Here is a 17844-nt window from a genome sequence, read left to right on the forward strand (position 1 = left end):
CAAAAAGTTGCTTACTGATGTATAACTGTTTCCAGATTTATCAGATTGAACTATGAGATGTACACAGTAAAGTGGTTGGAGTTGGTGGGTACGGAGGCTATCTGCAGGTAAAAGTGACTTAACCCCACTAAAGGAAGTAACATCCTCAACCTGGTTATCACCAACATGGGAGACTGTTGCTCCACACCTATAGTCAGTTTCTCCCTGGTTAAATCTGACCACAAACTGATCACCATGGAAATATCTATCTCACCGACACCCCCCCCCTCCCTCCCACTAAGGTGACCACCCTGAAAAACTTCTATAAAGATGACTTTGGGCTCTTAAACGCAGAGGTAGCTAACTTCTCAGCAATCATGCCAATGGAAAATAGCTACATGACTGCCAAATCATGCACCAATGCACTGTATGAGCATGTACACAAATGCATGGACCTTGCCATACCAAATAGAACTAAGATGCTCTCCTCCAAAAAAGGAAGCCAATCTGGTGGTCCCCAGCCACCAATAAACTCTACAACAGAAGGAAGAAACTGTTGCAAAAAAATGAAGTCACAAGACTGGAAAACCTCACTTATCAGTCTCAGCAAAAAGCTGAGATCCCTTATCAAATCCTCTAAAGCCTGCTATGAAGGCAGAATTGCATCTGACTCCAAAAACAACCACAAAGCCTTCTATAGCTATATCAAAAGTCTCAAAGGCAATACCCAGATTTGCTCTGAGTTATTGCACAATGGCACCTCCTATACTGAGCCAACAGATGTAGCCAACATACTGGCTGACAGATTCAGTGCCAATTTTACCCCCCCAAATGCCCTATAACAATATCAGAAGAAAGCCTGGTACCCACCATTTCTGTGGCACAGGTAAAAGCTGCATTGTCCAAAGCCAAGAATACAGCATCCATGGGGCCTGATAATATCCCTGGCTGTGTCCTACATGAGCTACAAAACAAACTGGCACCACATCTGTGTGCCCTGTTCAATCACAGCCTTACCTCAGGCTATATCCCTAATGAATGGCTCACTGCTACAGTCATCCCACTCCATAAAGAGGGAGAAACTACAGACCCTGGGAGCTATCGCCCCATTAGCCTGACAAGTCTGGTATGCAAAGCTATGGAGCGCATCATCATGGACCTGCTTAACAAAGATATAGACAATATTCAAACTCTTGACCCAACACAGTTTGGCTTTCTCAAGGGGAGATCCTGCCTGCTGAACCTGGTTGACTTCTTTGAGGCAGTCACCAAGCCTACCTTGACCTGGCCAAGGTCTTTGATACCATTCCCCACTCAGGTATCACTGATAAACTTAGCAAACTAGGCATCAACCCTTACATCACTAGGTGGGTTGCAAATTGGCTCACAGACAGGACCCACAAAGTGAAGGTTGCAGATTCCAGGTCAGACTGTCGATCATTCACAAGTGGAGTCCCACAGGGCTCGGTCCTGGGCCCTGTCCTGTTTGGCATCTACTTCTCAGAAGTTCAGGCCAAAATAGAAGGACTCTGGCTGACCAAGTGCACTGATGACTGCAAGATAGGAGTCATTATCAACTCCCCAAGTGATGCAGACATCCTACAAAAGGGCCTCTCTGAGACCAATGACTGGTGACGGAACCATGGCCTGAAGCTTAATGCCAAAAAATACGTTATCATCCCCTTTGGAAAAAACTCAGTTCCCACGAATTACCACATTGATGGGAGTCCACTGAACACTGAAGGGGCCATAAGAGATCTGGGCACCCAGGTTGACAGCCACCTCACCTTTGACCACCACATTGCCACTGTGGTCAGAAAGTCCTTCTGCATGGCACATCTTATAACCAAAGGTTTTGCATCCAGGAAGAAAGAGGTCATCATCCCTCTCTACTCATCCCTCATTAGACCAATCATCGAATATAACACCCTGTTTGGCATGTACCTGGCCAGACACCTACAACAGCTAGAGAGGCCAAAAAAGTACCTAACGAAAAGGATCCTAGGCCTTAAACATATGTCCTACATGGGCACACTCAAGAAACTTCAGCTGTTCTCAGTCTCTTATCATCTACTTAGAGGTGATCTCTGCTTGACTTACAAAGCCATGGCTGACCCAGCCCTACTTGAAATGCTACACCTAAAGAAATCCCAATCCCCTGCACCATGTGCTCCAGAGATCACAACCTCATTACCACAATTAACAGAACATGCTGGAAGGACAGGTTTATCTCCCAAAGACTGCCCATAGTCTGGAATAAACTTCCCATTCATGTCAAGCAGAGCATCTCACTGGCCCTCTTCAAGAGAAATCTTGATGAGTGGATGGATAACAGAAAGTTCACCCCGGGGGTCACTCCAGTTGTCCTACTGGATAGGGGCACTGTAAACTAACATCGGGTGGCACGGTGCCGGGGCAATTTTGTTTGGGCTAGGCTTGTAAAGGCTCCAGGGCCATTAGCCTAGTATACACCTATGAACCTCTGAACCTCTCATGTTGTTTGATCACTGTTAAACAACAGTCACTGATCTGGCATGGCTCTGAAGTGCATGCAGTCGTAGGAAGTAAAGTGGTTATAATTGCTGACTGGTATGGAGGCCCATCTGTGACTTACTCTTACTGTTTCGTCACTGCTGAACAGTCACTGATCTATCTTGGCAGAAGAAATGTCATACAATGTCTGCATTTGCTAAAGTCAGTGAAAAACTAGCATTGTTATGGCTTATGCTGAATGTGTGTGTGTGTGTGTGTGTGTGTGTGTGTGTGTGTGTGTGTGTGTGTGTGTGTGTGTGTGTGTGTGTGTGTGTGTGTGTGTGTGTGTGTGTGTTTTCACACGCATGTGAGGAGAGTGCAGCATATTTAACAGCAACTCACATGGGTAATTGGCTAGGCTGAAAATGGCCCACGAGGGCAGTTAGCCTAGTACTAACCTATGAGCAACAAGCTGGCCATAGTTTCTTTCACCATTGTTCACAAACATCAGCACTGCACAGAATAAGTGGCCATTTTTAGCGGTTTAGCAGATGCAGAAAGTGTGTTAAAGTGACTGCTCATTGGCACAGTGGCACAGTGAGTATCATTGCCATTCCACTCTGCTAGGCTTTGGTTCAGATCTTGGCTATGGCTTCTTTTTTATAATGTCAGCATGCCCTGTCTATCTCTATGTGTGTTTATCTATATGCTCTGGTTTCTGACACCACCCAGAAGCATTTCTCCAATTTGCTTGTAGGTAAGTGTGCAGTACGTGTATGTATGTTTGTGCAACTTGTGACATTCCTGGCTTGTCAGGGGTGATGTCAGTGTGTGTGATAAAAAAAATCCTTCTTCCTGAAAAGCCAGATCTATATTGTGCATGTGTGTGTGTGTGTGTGTGTGTGTGTGTGTGTGTGTGTGTGTGTGTGTGTGTGTATAAAACTTATACCATTGATTTTTACCTGTGGACATATGTGATATTGCCAGACACATACATAAGTAATGTAACTCTATTGGATAGCATTAAAAAAGTATAAGACTCAATTTTCAAAAATGTAAGGGATTAAAGGCATCATACAATATCCAAGCTTTCAGAGCTTGTAGCCACCCCGCCCCCCCCACAACCCAGGCTGTATAAGTGAATTTTGACACAGACTTAGTAGTCACCTTTGCTCTGAACCTCACTTAGTCTTAAACTGGCCATGCTAAGAGGTGTACACAAAAGCTCACTGTAACTTGTGTGAAGGACTAAAGATGATGTCATTTCTTAAATTTTCTTTTCAAAGTTCAGAGGTGTGCACAGGTCACTATGGTCATTTCTTTTAACATTCCTCACACATATGAGATGACAGTTGCTATAGTTTATATAGGAGCAGTTTGTTCTCTGGGAGTTACAAGTTGGAAACATTACTGTGATCATTATTTTTTCACTTTCTTCACAATCAAACATTAGGCGTGTATACTGGTGGATATCTTCTGTGGGTATGCTAAAGAGGCATGCTGTTTATATATATATATATATATATATATATATATATATATATATATATATATATATATATAAAACAGCATCAGTTTGAAATATGGTGAGGTTGTATTCATTTTTGTCAGTTTCATCTCATTCTGACATCAGAGGGGTACATAGAATGTAACTATCTTTTTGGGGTAAGGTGATGAAGTCTGCTGTTTTTACATATGAAAACAACAACTTGAAATACTTGACGCTGGTTGTCTGTGCCTTCACTCTCATCCTCATCTGAAATCAGAGCCGTATACAGAAGGTGACTATCCTATTTTGAGGAGGGTTAAGAAGATATTCAGTACTCCCAGATATGATTTTATGTCTCTAGACAAGCTTTTGTCTTCTCAGGTTATTGTGAACTACTATTTGGACAGCTTTAACCATTAAGCCTTGGATAAATCTTATTTTTTTCCTGAAAAAATAAGACATAATTTCTTTATCTGTTATTTTTTGGTCAGGTCATCATTGAAGCAGAAAGTTAAGAAAAAGTAAAAAAAAAAATGTACCTCAGATCATCTAAAACTCCATGGCGTCTTGGAGAATAATGGCTCCCAAATCTCTGGCTTAATTCACTTCTTCCCTGCGCAGTTATTCCAACACATTATTGGTTAGTTACGGTGCATTAAAAGCATGTAAGAAAAATCAAAGTTGAAGAGTAAGAGTGAATTTCTTTCCTTCATGATGTTTTTCATTCAGGCCTTTATTGAAAACTCTAAAATACATGTCAGGGTATTTAGAACCTCCCCCCAAGCCTTTTTGGGGCTGCTCTCTTAATGCAGTTAATGCCTCAATAGTTACCATAGAGCAGCCTTGCATAGTTAGGATGTGTTGAATGAATGAATGCATAAACAAAAATCAAATGCAGCAACAAACTGTAAGAAAAGGGAGAAACAAGTAATCTGAATAGTGTAGGTAGGCCAGGCTGGGGGACCATCTGGACAGATTGTGTGTGCTCTGGGGCCAGTGGGCAACAATGAGGGATAATGCCAGTTCACCTAAGGCTTGCTCCATCTGGGTGCTTGCCTGGTTTACAAATACATAAACCTTCCTGCTACACCATGCAGCATCCTTTTTAGATGCTCTGCTCTGCAGACCCTCACAGTACCAGAAACACTGTTATGACCATTACCCTCCATGATTTCAAACTTTCTGGGTTTTTTGCAGTATTCCACCTACCATGTCAATGAGTCATGCAGCCTGATATAGCTTTGAGGCTCTGTGATTTCTTGCACACATTATACATGGGACTGAGCAGGTCCCAGAAACTAAGACGACTGCAGCACCCTACAACTGAAGTGCCTTGAGTAGCCACTGGTTTATGTTAGCTGGAAGAAAGCAAGAATAGTGTCCCTGGCTGAGTGGCACCCCTGGCAACCACCTAAATGGTTTATGCCTAAGGCCCGCCACCATGGTTGGTCCTTGGAAAAGACTAAGATCCATAGCTTGTCTAAAAGCATGTAGCTGGTCACAATGTACATGGAAACGTGCATGAATCCATGAGTCTTAATCTATTTATAGACCTACGGCCACTTTATAAAGGTTAGGAACTCTGTAGAAAATCTCTGAATCCACCTCTGGTAACATCTCTCTCCCAGTGCTTCACTTTCTCCCCTGAGAGAAACATTTAAATCTTTAGAGTGTTGAGTAAGATGCTGATGTGGGTTCAGGGATTAAAAAAATCCTTTGTCAGCTTGTACAGTAGGTCACAACTGAGAGAGCAGGTGGTACAAACAAAAAAAAGATTAGAAGAGCAACAAAAATTATCTGAAAAACAGGGTACACCCAAAAAACACGATAATTAGGTTCATGGGTTTGGGGTTCATCACTTTATACTAACCTTAGAGCTGGAGAGCTGTTGAGAAGCTTAGTCATATTGCCTTTGTAATGATGATAGCTTAGTTCCTGCTGGATAAGAAATAAAAGCTATGTCTCCTTTACCAAAACTGCTTACACAAGTTAATAGGTGATCTAACTAACACCAGTCAGCCAGTCAGAAATAATGAGAGATTCCTCAAAAAAACCCAAATGGATGCAGAGAATCTGCAAAATAAAAAAATAAAATGTCACTTTGTAATGAGAGAAACATTTAAATTGGGTGAAGTTGTCATTTAATTTGCATATCACCAGAGTCACAGTACAAGAAAATGACAGCAAATGTCCATGGGAGTTGGGAATCTCATGTGTTATCTAAAGTATCAGTCAAATACTCATGTGCATGATTTAAATAATACCATTTAAGAGAGCTCCTTAACAAGTTCTGTCACAGAAAACAGAAAAATATTGAAAATAAGCAGCCATTTAGTGACTTATGGAAAAGTCTGGTCTGGATGAGATAATGAAGACCATGAGTGGTTTGGTGTCGTAGGTGGGGAGGGGGGGCATAACAAGCACTAAATCTTCAATAGTGTCCTTTGGGTTAGAATAGAGTGGCAATGGGCAAGCACTGGACTTTCTATGATAAGCTGAATTTCTAAATAACATTTTGTTTTGCTCTGTTCTTTTATTTCAGAGTACAATGTCCATCTGGCTGTGCCACAGAAGGTGGGACTGTTTGGGGAACTGGAACCTACACTGATGTAAGTCTCCTATTATATTGTAACTGTTAATAACAATACAAGAAACACTGTAATGTCACTTGGGATAGTGTGGCTTGTATAAGCACTGTTTATTTACTAAATGACAATGACAAAGTCAGATGCAAGAGTGAGTCATGGATCCTGAGTTATGAAAAGAAGTGCATCATGGGTGTATATCTCTCCCAGCCTTTTGTCACAAAAAGGTAAACTATTGTGTATGACCAGTAGGAAATGTATACATCACATGATGAACCTTGAAAATGAAAGTGGAAAACACAATAGAATTAAGGGCACTGCTGTATCTCATAATGTGTGATATTTGACGTTTGTGTGTGTGTGTGTGTGTGTGTGTGTGTGTGTGTGTGTGTGTGTGTGTGTGTGTGTGTGTGTGTCTGTGTGTGTGTCTATTACACAATCAAATGTATTTGTGTGGACAGTGTAGTCCATAACAAGCAGTATTTCTTAATTGGTACAAGGTAATGAAACTAATCCTGTGTGGGGCATCGGTCCAGCAATGGATGCACATACTCACTCACTCACAACACAAACCTAACTACTTGCCTATAGTAAGTCTTTGGAACATGGAAGGAAACCAAAACCTCTAGCAAAACCCACATGTAAGATATGTGGACTCCACAATGAAGACAACCCAGCTGGAAACTGATTTGGAGAGCCAAGTGTTGTGAGGCAGTGCATCTAACCACTATGCCACCGTGCCTACGAGTTATGCATTTCATTAAATAAAAAAATAAATAAATGTACAGTACACATGGAGAATATCCAGAGACAAACTTCAGAGATACTTCTCAAACTGTTTGAAGTCCAGGAGAATTCTTTGGTACTTTACTCATCAGGTTACAAAGTATCATTTTGTTAAGTTGCTGTAGATCACAGAAGGTGAAATGGTGAGAAATATAGTTGAAGACAGCAAACTTTTTTCTAATGTTTGAGTAAAATTATCTATGATTTGTCATAAATCAGACTGATATGCATGTATTTATCTACAAAATAAACATTGAATTGTTTTCATTGAGCACATGATACCTCAGATAGATACCTTAAGTGAATGATGGCAGTAGTAATGGAAAATAGTGCTGAAAATGTAAAAAGATGAAAAGAAATGGTTAGTGCAGTTATTTAAGAAGTGAAGGGTTAATTGAAGAGACGTGGTAAATAGTCAAAAAAATTAGCCAAAGTTTCTAGCATTTACCTGTAAAACATAGGTTCATAGGTGCATACTAGATTGATGACCACCGGAACCTTTGAAAGCCTAGCTGTGCAACCCAAATGTGATCCACAAATTTGATTTATAGGGGTGATTTACTAACTGCCTCTGCCCATCAAAGACATAGGAGCCAGACCAGGGGTGAATTTCTGATTACCCATCAACTGTTCCAACTTGCACTCAGATAGGGATAGAGAGGAACTCTGCTTCACATGGATGGGGAGCCTGTTCAAAAGAATGAGAATTCTCTGAGAAACGTCTGCCTCTCTAACATGTCCTAGTTATGTTGCAAGCAAAATTTGTTTCTTTTAATCTAGTAGTTCTGATGCTGTCTTGTGGATGTGCAAAAGATTCATGAAAATGGGATCCAGGGATGTCTTGTATGCCAGACAAAGATCACCACTCAGAGGTCTGTATGTTACCGAGGAAACAGACAGTGCTTTCAGGCAATCAGCATAGAAAATTTTTCTTTTTTAAGGAGCATTTGTGGACGTTCCAGTTTGTATGTGTATGGTCATATACACCCAGAAGGGGGCATTATACTCTATGATAGACCTGACAAGGGCCGAGTACAGTGGTATAATGACCTATCTGGATCTAGATACCATGCCCTTGCTTATAAGTTGAATAAACTTAGAAGGAGTTTCTTACTACCTTGAACTTGTGTTGGTCAAAGGCTAGATTACTATTTATGTAAGTTCCCAGATCCCTGACTATTGAATCAACTTTTAAGGGAATTTTATTGATTACATAGCTACTTGGGAAGGCAGACCTCCCAAAAGGTACTATAAAGCATTTCTTGGTATTGAGTTTTAAGCCATGAGTTTGAATTCAAGTGTTTGTCTGTGTTAGACCTTCCTAAAGGGTGTTCTCATATGGGGGGATTCAATGATTGTTCACAGTTTGCAATCATCTGCAAATTTGGCTATCCAGAGACCTTTGACATTGTCTTTGACATCTGAGAAGTATATGCTAAAGAGGAGTGGGCTTAGCACAGAACTCTGGTGGACTCCACTGGTGGCTGGCCTCTTTGTTAAAGTGGCCACACAGTTCTAACCTGTTTGGTTCCATCAGTAAGCCAGCTAGCTACCTGGCATGTTTTAAAGGGGTTTATACCTAATTTTGTAAGTTTACTGACAATGCCTGAGTGAGGTATTATATCAAATACCTTCACCAGCTCTAGGTAGGCATTGTGCACAGTTTTCCTCTCATTCATTGCCTTAGTGACCTTTTCAAAGAAGTCCACCAGATTCAGTAAGTATGACCTTCCTTTGGCAAAGCAAAACTGGGATGCATCCAGTGTCTGGACATCTCCGATAATTCTTTTCATGGCTTTGCAAATAAGACTAGTCAGACTAATGGGTCTGTAGTTTCCAGGATCTGTTGAAGGTCCTCCCTAATGAAGGGGGATGACCATCATAGTCCTCCATTTAAGTAGCACAAACCCTGATAAGTCATATTTTAGACTATTCAGGAGGCATCCTGGAATGTTATTGGGCTCATTTGGGCTGTGTTCTTGGCTTAAGTGAGTGCAGTCAGTACATGTTTCCTAGTTATAGTTGGAGGGGATGTCCTTGAGGGTTTTATTAGGGGATGGTTGGGGGTGACAGGTGATAAAGTTGGAACTGAATTTCTCTGCTAACAGGCTTGGTGAATGTGGCACCATTAACCACAAGTTCAGCACATTGCTGTGTGCTTCTTTTTAGGTTTCTGACAGAGCTGTAGAAGGCCTTATGGTTATCTTTCACTTGTGAGGACATCTTAACCTCAAAGTTGGCTTTGTCTGACCTAATCAGCCCTCTTATTTGCCTATTTACTTTGATGAGAGAGTTTTATCTATATGGAAATTACCCTTCCTGATTTTTGCCATATTTTTTCCTTTTGTTGTATATCCTGTTTAATTTGGGATCAACCAGGGTGGTTTGTTTCTGGGGCTAGTTCTGGACTTCTTCTAGTAGGTACAGCAGCCTCTATGCAACCATTGTTGTGGTAGTATTGAGTTTCTGAGAGCAATTCAGCATATGCTGGTATCTTCTTGGGGGTTTGAAGGGGCATCGAATTTTGATAAACAATTACTTAATAACAGGAAATTTCCCTTGGAAGAGTTCCTAACTATTGCTGGTTTTAACGGAATTACATAGTTGATTTTGATTTTGAAGGAGAAAGCTTTACGGTCGGACCGTACCATGGAGGATGAGACATTGGCGAGGGTGCAGCATTCTCTGTTATTTGTGAGAATTAGGTCCAGTATGTTGGAGCCTCTAGTAAGTGTATTCACTATTTGGTCAAGGGTATTTGTATTTATGAAGTGCAGAAATCTCTGTGCCTGTAGATTTGAGTATGTGCAGGATTCTCAATCTAAGAGGGGTATTTAAAGTCTCCCAAGAGTAGGGTGTTAGGTTGGATGATAAGTGTCTCCAGTAGGTCCAAGCATGCATTATAAACTTCTTGGGACATAGAGGGTGACCTGTAGCTGGCTAGGATATGATACAGGATTTTAATTATGGTGATTTCCACATGGAGGATCCCCAGTACATCATTTTGTTTACCCATCCTTGAGGTATGCTTGTTACTGATGTATATTGATGCACCTCCACCTTTAGCCCTTGTCAGTACAGCTACTGGTCTAAATGTGTGGAAGGCACTGAAACATTGCACTGCTGGGGCACTCTCTGCCACTTTAAACCATGTCTCAATAACTGTACAGAAATCTATATTCTCAAGTGTGAGGAGGGATTGTAATTTTTAGTATGCTATCTAGAAGCAGCTGAAATCAAAGATGGTGAGTATTTACATGAGAAACAATTTGTCTTGATATGATTAGTAGCAGACTGTTAAAAATTGAAATAAGTAGTGTGACGACCGTGCCCTGGCCCAGCTATTAAGGAGCCTCAATCCTCACCACTAACACCAGTGAGGGGTGTCTCATATAGGAGAAAAGGATAACAAATACACACAGTAAAGTGCAATTTCCCGTAAGAGCACACAGAGATCACCGACAGTCTGGGGCTGGTCCCTCCCTTGCTCTCCATGTCCCCAGTAAGACTCTCCACTGGCACAGCTATAGGGTCCAGATCTCAGCCTAGTGGGCAAGCTAAAACCTTCAGCACCCTCTCTGTCCAACCAGTGCTTCATGTCCCTGCCCACATAGCTGACACACACACACCTTGAGAAGAGTTTATACAACCACACAGACACTCCTGGGGAAGGCTGGCACAGGTGCTCCAGCTGTGCCCCTTTTTCCCAGACTATATGGTAGTACCAGCTGCCACCACCCACTAATATTTATCAGCTACTCAAAGGCCCTTAAAAGGGTGTCCAATTATTACTGTGCAATATTTTTATCCAATTGGTAGTATAGCCCAGGGCTAAAGCTATTGGAGTGGCTTTGAACAATTTTTCCAAAGGCATGCAAGTACTCTTAAGAGCTTAAATTATCTCTACAAAAACAGCCACAGTTGAAAGGGTTTAAAAATATTTAATAACAAATAGTAAAAACACAAGACAATACTTTTTACTACACAGTGCTAGTCAAGATTTCAGAGATCACAGAGAAATACTTAAAATAATTCAGTGGTACAGTTCTGACATCACAGAAAAACACAGTCTAATCTTTCTAGTTTCTAGCTATTTCTAGGAGAAAACACACGTCTAAGATAATCTTACATATAGAACAAGACAGTGCTGGTGAGTTGGATGGTCAAGACAAAAATGCTTAATGCTCTCTGATTCTCTCTGTTTTTAAAATCACATTCCTGGTTCACATTACCTCATTCTTCACACTTCCCTGGGTTCCCAGGCTAACAGAAACTACATTTACATTCTTCACCTCTGGGCAGAAACCAGAGCAATAAAGGACATTTATACATGCAAATTCTGGCCATTAACTCTGACCTTAAAACAATAGGCAGGATGCCTCACTCTAGACTTACTGGCTCTGAATTTTAACATCAAAGGGTCACAACATGCTTTACTTGGTCAGTAGAGTGCACTGTTGTTACATTTTCCTTCCAGTTCCACATGTAACACTATTTTTTTCCATTTAAGACAACAAGCCTGTGGTTTACATTAATATTTACAGATGACAGAATTATCTACAAAATTCTATCTGCTTAGGCTGGCAGCCTTCACCTATCTTCACCCAATCTTCACATATCACCCCACTGGAGAACTCAAGCTAGTTTTTCAAGTGACCCTTGAGAAATGCTGCTTGAGGGAGTTAAGTCTGTCTGAGTATACCTTGCCCCATTCCCTGTCTTGAAAGCCCATCTGCATTGGCATTGCTAATCCCACTGCAGTGCTGCATGGACATATGATATGCTTGCAACCCTAGACTCCATCTTAGCAACTTGGAATTTTGCTTGCTGGCTCTGTTTAACCATGTTAGGGGGTTGTGATCTGTCATTACAGTGAATATTCTTCCATACAGATAAGGCTGAAGTTTCTGCAGTGCCCATACTATGGCTAGACATTCCTTTTCTACAGCTGCATAGCATTCCTCCCTGGGTTGGAGCCTATGATGGAGATAAACCACTGGGTGCTCTTCTCCCTCTGAATAAATCTGGCTAAGTACAGCCCACCCCATGGTTCGAAGCATCCACCTGCACAACAAATTCTTTGCTGTAATCTGGTCTGGCTAACACAGGGGGTTCTCCCAAAGCTTCTTTAAACTTCTGGAATGCCTGCTCACCTGCTGGGGTCCACACTACCTTATCTGGCCTGTTCTTCCTTGTCAGGTCTGTGAGGGAAGCAGCTATGGTACTATAACTGGGGGCGAACTTTCTGTAGTACCGGTGCTGTTCCCAAAAATGCCCTCACCTGTTTTTTAGTAACAGGTGCTGGCCATGCCTGAATAGCTTCCACTTTGGCAGGTTCTGGCCTTATCTTACCACTCCCGACTCTATGTCCTAGGTAGGAGACCTCTGCCATACCCACCTGACATTTGCTCGGCTTAATGTTCAACCCTGCCCTCTGTAGTCTGCCCAGCACCTCCCTGACATGCTGAAGGTGCTCTGGCCAGGAATGGCTATAGATGGCAATATCATCCAGGTAAGCAAGGGCAAGCCCTCCTGCTCCTGCTAGGATATGAACTACCAGCCTCTGGAAAGTTGCTGGGACATTCTTCATCCCAAAGGGCATCTTTGTGAACTCATGCTAGCCAAAAGGAGTCACAAAGGCTGACTTCTCTCTAGCACTTGGAGTCAAGGGCACCTGCCAGTAACCCTTGATAAGATCGATAGCTGTAAATTACTTAGCTCCACCCAGCTGCTCTAGGGCCTCATTTATCCTAGGCATGGGGTAAGCATCTGATTCTGTGTGACTATTTAATTTCCTGTAGTCCACACAGGACCTGGTGCTGCCATCCTTCTTTGGCACCAGCACCACTGCGAAGGCCCAGGGACTGTTGGACTCTTGAATTACCCCTAGTTCCAACATTTCCTGTACCTCCTCCCTCAGAGTCAGTTTGACTCTCTCAGGCACTCTATAAGGGGCCTGCCTAATAGGCCTTTGGGGGCCTGTATCCACCTGGTGCTGCCCCAGGTGGGTGTACCTTGGTTTCCCAGTGAACATGTCTCCAAATTCCTGCAACACTGCTCGGATTTCTCAAACCTGGTAGGAGATAGCTGCTGGGACATTGCTACCCCGTCCACTGAGGTGTCAGCCCGAGCCTCACTGAGGAGATCAGTCACCAGATCTCCCTCAGACTTCTCCTGCAATCCACTGCAAATGCTCAGCACAAGGGCCTCCCTACCATAGTAAAGTTTCATCATGTTAACATGGTACAATTTGTGCCCCTGCCTTCTGCCTAGCAGTTCCACCATGTAGTTAACATCACTTACCTTTCTTAGCACCTTGTAGGGTCTCTCCCAAGATGTTTGCAGCTTGTTGTGCTGACAGGATTGAGAACCATTACCTGCTGCCCCACAGCATAGTCTCTAGCTCGAGCATTCCTGTCATACCACACCTTTTTCTGTTGTTGGGCATCTGCCAGGTTCTCCTGGGCCAAGCCCATGAGTTCCCTGAGCCTTGTCCTAAGGTTTAGGATGTATGCCACAACAGACTCCTTGTGAGACTTGCACTCACCTTCCGACTCATCTCAAATGAAATCTAGAGGTTCCCCTCACCCTATGCCCATACAGCAACTCAAAGGGTGAAAAACCTGTGGATTCCGGGGGCACCTCTCTGTAAGCAAACAACAGATGGGGCAGATATTTGTCCCACTCCCTCTTAAACTGATCTGCAAATGCCCATAGCATAGACTTAATTGTAGAGTTTAACCTCGCAACAAGACCATTAGTCTGGGGAGTGTAGGGGGTGGTCTTCATGTGCTTCACCCCACAGGACTTCCACAGACAAGCCAGCAGGTCTGACATGAAATTGGCACCTCTGTCAGTCAGTATTTCTTTTGGGAAACCTACCCTGCTGAAAATCTCTAACAAAGCATTGGCCACCTTCTCTGCCTCAATGGAGGACAAAGCCACTGCTTCAGGGTATTGTGTAGTATAATCCACTACCACTAGGATATACTTTTTCCCTGTGGAACTTGGGGTACTCAGGGGACTCACATTATCCATAGCTACCCTCTGAAATGGCTCCTGAATCACAGGCAAAGGCATCAAAGGAGCTCTCACCTTGTCTCCTGCCTTGCCTACCTTTTGGCACTGCTCACAGGTCCTGCAGTACCCTGTTACATCTCTGGAAATTTCAGGCCAATAGAAGTTCTGCATAATACGCCTCTTTGTACGTTTTATGCCCATATGACCTGCAAAGGAACTATAATGGGCTATGGGTAGATGCACCACATGGTAGGGTCTAGGCACTACCAACTGCTGTACTCTGTCACCTTCTAGCCCTCCCTCAGGGATCCACTTTCTGTACAGTAACTCTTTGTCCCAGTATACAGATTCCCCTTTCCTTGAGAATCAGTTGCCTCCCTACCTACCTGCCTCAGACCTTGCAATGTAGGGTCTGAGAGCTGAGCCTGTCTCAACTCTCTCCTTGTAACCCTTCCCAGCTCCCCTTCCACAGGAAGTCTGGCATCCTCTGACAGTGGTGCCTCACTGTCAGCCTGGGTACTACTACTCACCTCTACCTTTGCAGTCACTCTGTCCAAGGGACCATCAGCACCCCCAAGCAGCTGTGGCTCACCTTCAGTCTCACTGCTACAGGGTAGCTCCCTCCCTGAAGTAACCACCTCACCAGTCCTGGCTGCAAATATGCAATCTGTCTGGGTCTCCCCCAGGCTACCAGACTTACCTGCTTGTCTCCAAGCCTTACTGAGTGTAACTGCACAAGCACAGGGTTCTGCACTATCAGAATAATTTCCTATCAGGACATCTGCAGGGATATCCTCAAACACACCAACTTGCTGGCTTCCTTTTCCATCCTCCCAGTCAAAGTGAACTCTAGCCAAAGGTATTTGGAATGGGATCCCTCCTACAGCCATGACTGGAGTAGACTGCCCAGGCATGTTGTGCTTGCCTGTAACCATTGCAGGCTTTACAATGGTTATATCAGAGGCTGTGTCTCTCTTGGCAATGGCCTCTTTGCCATTCACTACAATAGGAAATAACCTCTGGTGGTAGCTCGGTACCCTTGTTGTCCCAAGACAACCTACTATTGGCATTTTGTCTTTCCCACTTACTGGCTCCCTCAACTTTTGTTCCCCACCTTGCCTCCATGGACACCTGTATGCCACATGGCCCCACTGGTTGAGTTCAAAACATTTAACCCTAACTCCTGGATGTATACCTAGACTAGTGGCTTCCCCTGCTACTGGCAGATTCTGTTGGGGCAGTCTGTGCTGCACACCATGGGTTCCTTTAGACCCATGAGCAGTACTGGGGGTCCCTTTCCTGTGCAGGGCTGCCCTGCTTGCTAGGTATAGGTCTCCCTTCTTCCCCAACTCATCTGAAGTAGCACATTGTATATCAGCTAACCAGATCCTCATGTCCTCAGGCAAAGTGTTAAGGGCTTGTTCTCTCACCAAAAGGTCTGCCAGCCCTTCAAAAGTGGTGACTTGATGTCCACTCACCCACCTATGGAAATAAGTGCTCAGTTCAGCAACATATTCACACACACTTTCATCTGCCTTGCGTCTATGCTCACAAAACTTTTTCCTATACATTTCAGGTGTTAGCTTAAACAATTCTAACAAGTGATTTTTAACAGCAGTATAATCAAAACATGCAACATCAGACACTTTTGACAAAACAGTTACAGCTTTACCATGGGGTAAGGGGGTCAGGAACCATACCCAGAGCCTTTGGTCAACACCATACTGTTTGCATACCCTCTCAAACATATGAATGAAACTATCAAAATTATCCCTCTCTTTAAACTAAGGAAGAAATGTACTGACCTTTTGTGCTTCTGGGGTCCAGTTACTCCCTTCCCCATTACCTCCATGACTCTGGAGAAGAGTCAGCATTTCCCCCTCATGCTTCCTCTGCTGTTCCTTTTCCTCGGCTTCCAGTTGTAGCAGTTTCTCATTCTCTTCAGCCTGTAGACTCCTCAGTCACTCAGCTGCTTCTGTTTCCAAATGCCTGGCCTCCAACTCAAGTCTCTTTAGCTCCAGATGGATTTTTAAGTCCTCTGCAGAAAGGTTGAGCTGTCCTTTCTCTGAGGGTAGTATATTTCCACTGCCAGTCTAATTGTCCTCCTGGTTGCTGTTTTCTGATGCAGCTGTAACCAAGGCTGCAATCAGGTCTGCCTTAGTCAGGTTTCCATGCACCAGTCCCCTAGCCTGGCACATCTCAGAGATGGCTCCTTGTCAGCTTTCCATACTCCTCTGCTGACATGCTGCCTGTTCAGCTTGACTAACTAATCTAACAAAAGAAATAAAACAACTGTGATCTGAACTCTGAGTATTCATTGCGTGGCTGATTTAGAGTACAAAACACATTCAGAGCTCACTATACACAAGCTACAGGAATTCACTCTACCCACACCACTACAAGCCAATTAGTATTTGCCAACCAATTAATATGTGGTATGGATATCCCACCACTGCCAAACAATTAATATGTGACACCCATGCCCTGGCCCAGCTATCAAGGAGCCTCAATCCTCACCACTAACACCAGTGAGGGGTGTCTCATATAGGAGGAAAGGATAACAAATGCACACAGTAAAGTGCAATTTTCCTTAAGAGCACACACAGATCACTGTCAGTCTGAGGCTGGTCGCTCCCTTGCTCTCTATGTCCCCAATAAGACTTCCCACTGGCACAGCTATAGAGTCCAGATCTCAGCCTAGTGGGCAAGCAAAAACCTCCAGCACCCTCTCTGTCCAACCAGTGCTTTGTGTCCCTGCCCAAGTAGCTGACACACACACCTTGAGAAGAGTTTATACAACCACACAGACACTCCTGGGGAAGGCTGGCACAGGTGCGCCAGCTGTGCCCCTTTTCCCCAGACTATACGGTAATACCAGCTGTCACCACCCACTAATATTTATCAGCTACTCAAAGGCCCTTAAAAGGGTGTCCAATTATTACTGTGCAATATTATTATCCAATTACTAGTATAGTCCAGAGCTAAAGCTATTGGAGTGGCTTTGTACAATTTTACCAAAGGCATGCAAGTACTCTTAAGAGCTTAAATTATCTCTACAAAAACAGCCACAGTTGAAAGGGTTTAAAAATATTTAATAACAAATAGTAAAAACACATCGCCTCACAGTTAGACGTTGCCCGTTCGATTCACAGTTAGAGCGTCTTCTGTGTGGCGACATGCGTGAATGGGCATTCCTTCGTTGAAGGTTGTGCGTTAGGCCCAGCAAGCCAGCATGTAAAACTCTACTGCCAATCATTAGCGGACCGGAGTTCCGCTGTGGCGACCCCTAACCGGGAAAAGCCGAAAGACACAAACAAAGTAAAAACACAAGTCAATACTTTTTACTACACAGTGCTAGTCAAGAGTTCAGAGATCACAGAGAAATACTTAAAATAATTCAGTAGTAAAGTTCTGACATCACAGAAAAACACTTAGAAATAGCTAGAAACTTGAAAGATTAGACTAAGAGAAAACACAAGTCTAAGATAAACTTACATAGAGAGCAAGACAGTG

General features: G+C 43.3%; 1 protein-coding gene across 1 annotated transcript in view; it reads left to right on the plus strand.

The window, feature by feature from the left end:
- The window catches only part of LOC122813137 (vitrin-like), a 210111-nt gene that overhangs the window by 124393 nt on the left and 67874 nt on the right, over positions 1 to 17844 (plus strand). Inside the window, exon 4 of the mRNA XM_044085284.1 lies at positions 6483 to 6549. Coding sequence (XP_043941219.1) covers positions 6483 to 6549 — 67 coding nt within the window. The remainder of the gene's footprint in view (positions 1 to 6482; positions 6550 to 17844) is intronic.

Source organism: Protopterus annectens, chromosome 10.part0 (assembly GCF_019279795.1).
Source record: "Protopterus annectens isolate FY-2018-M chromosome 10.part0, PAN1.0, whole genome shotgun sequence".
NCBI classification, from domain to species: domain Eukaryota; kingdom Metazoa; phylum Chordata; order Ceratodontiformes; family Protopteridae; genus Protopterus; species Protopterus annectens.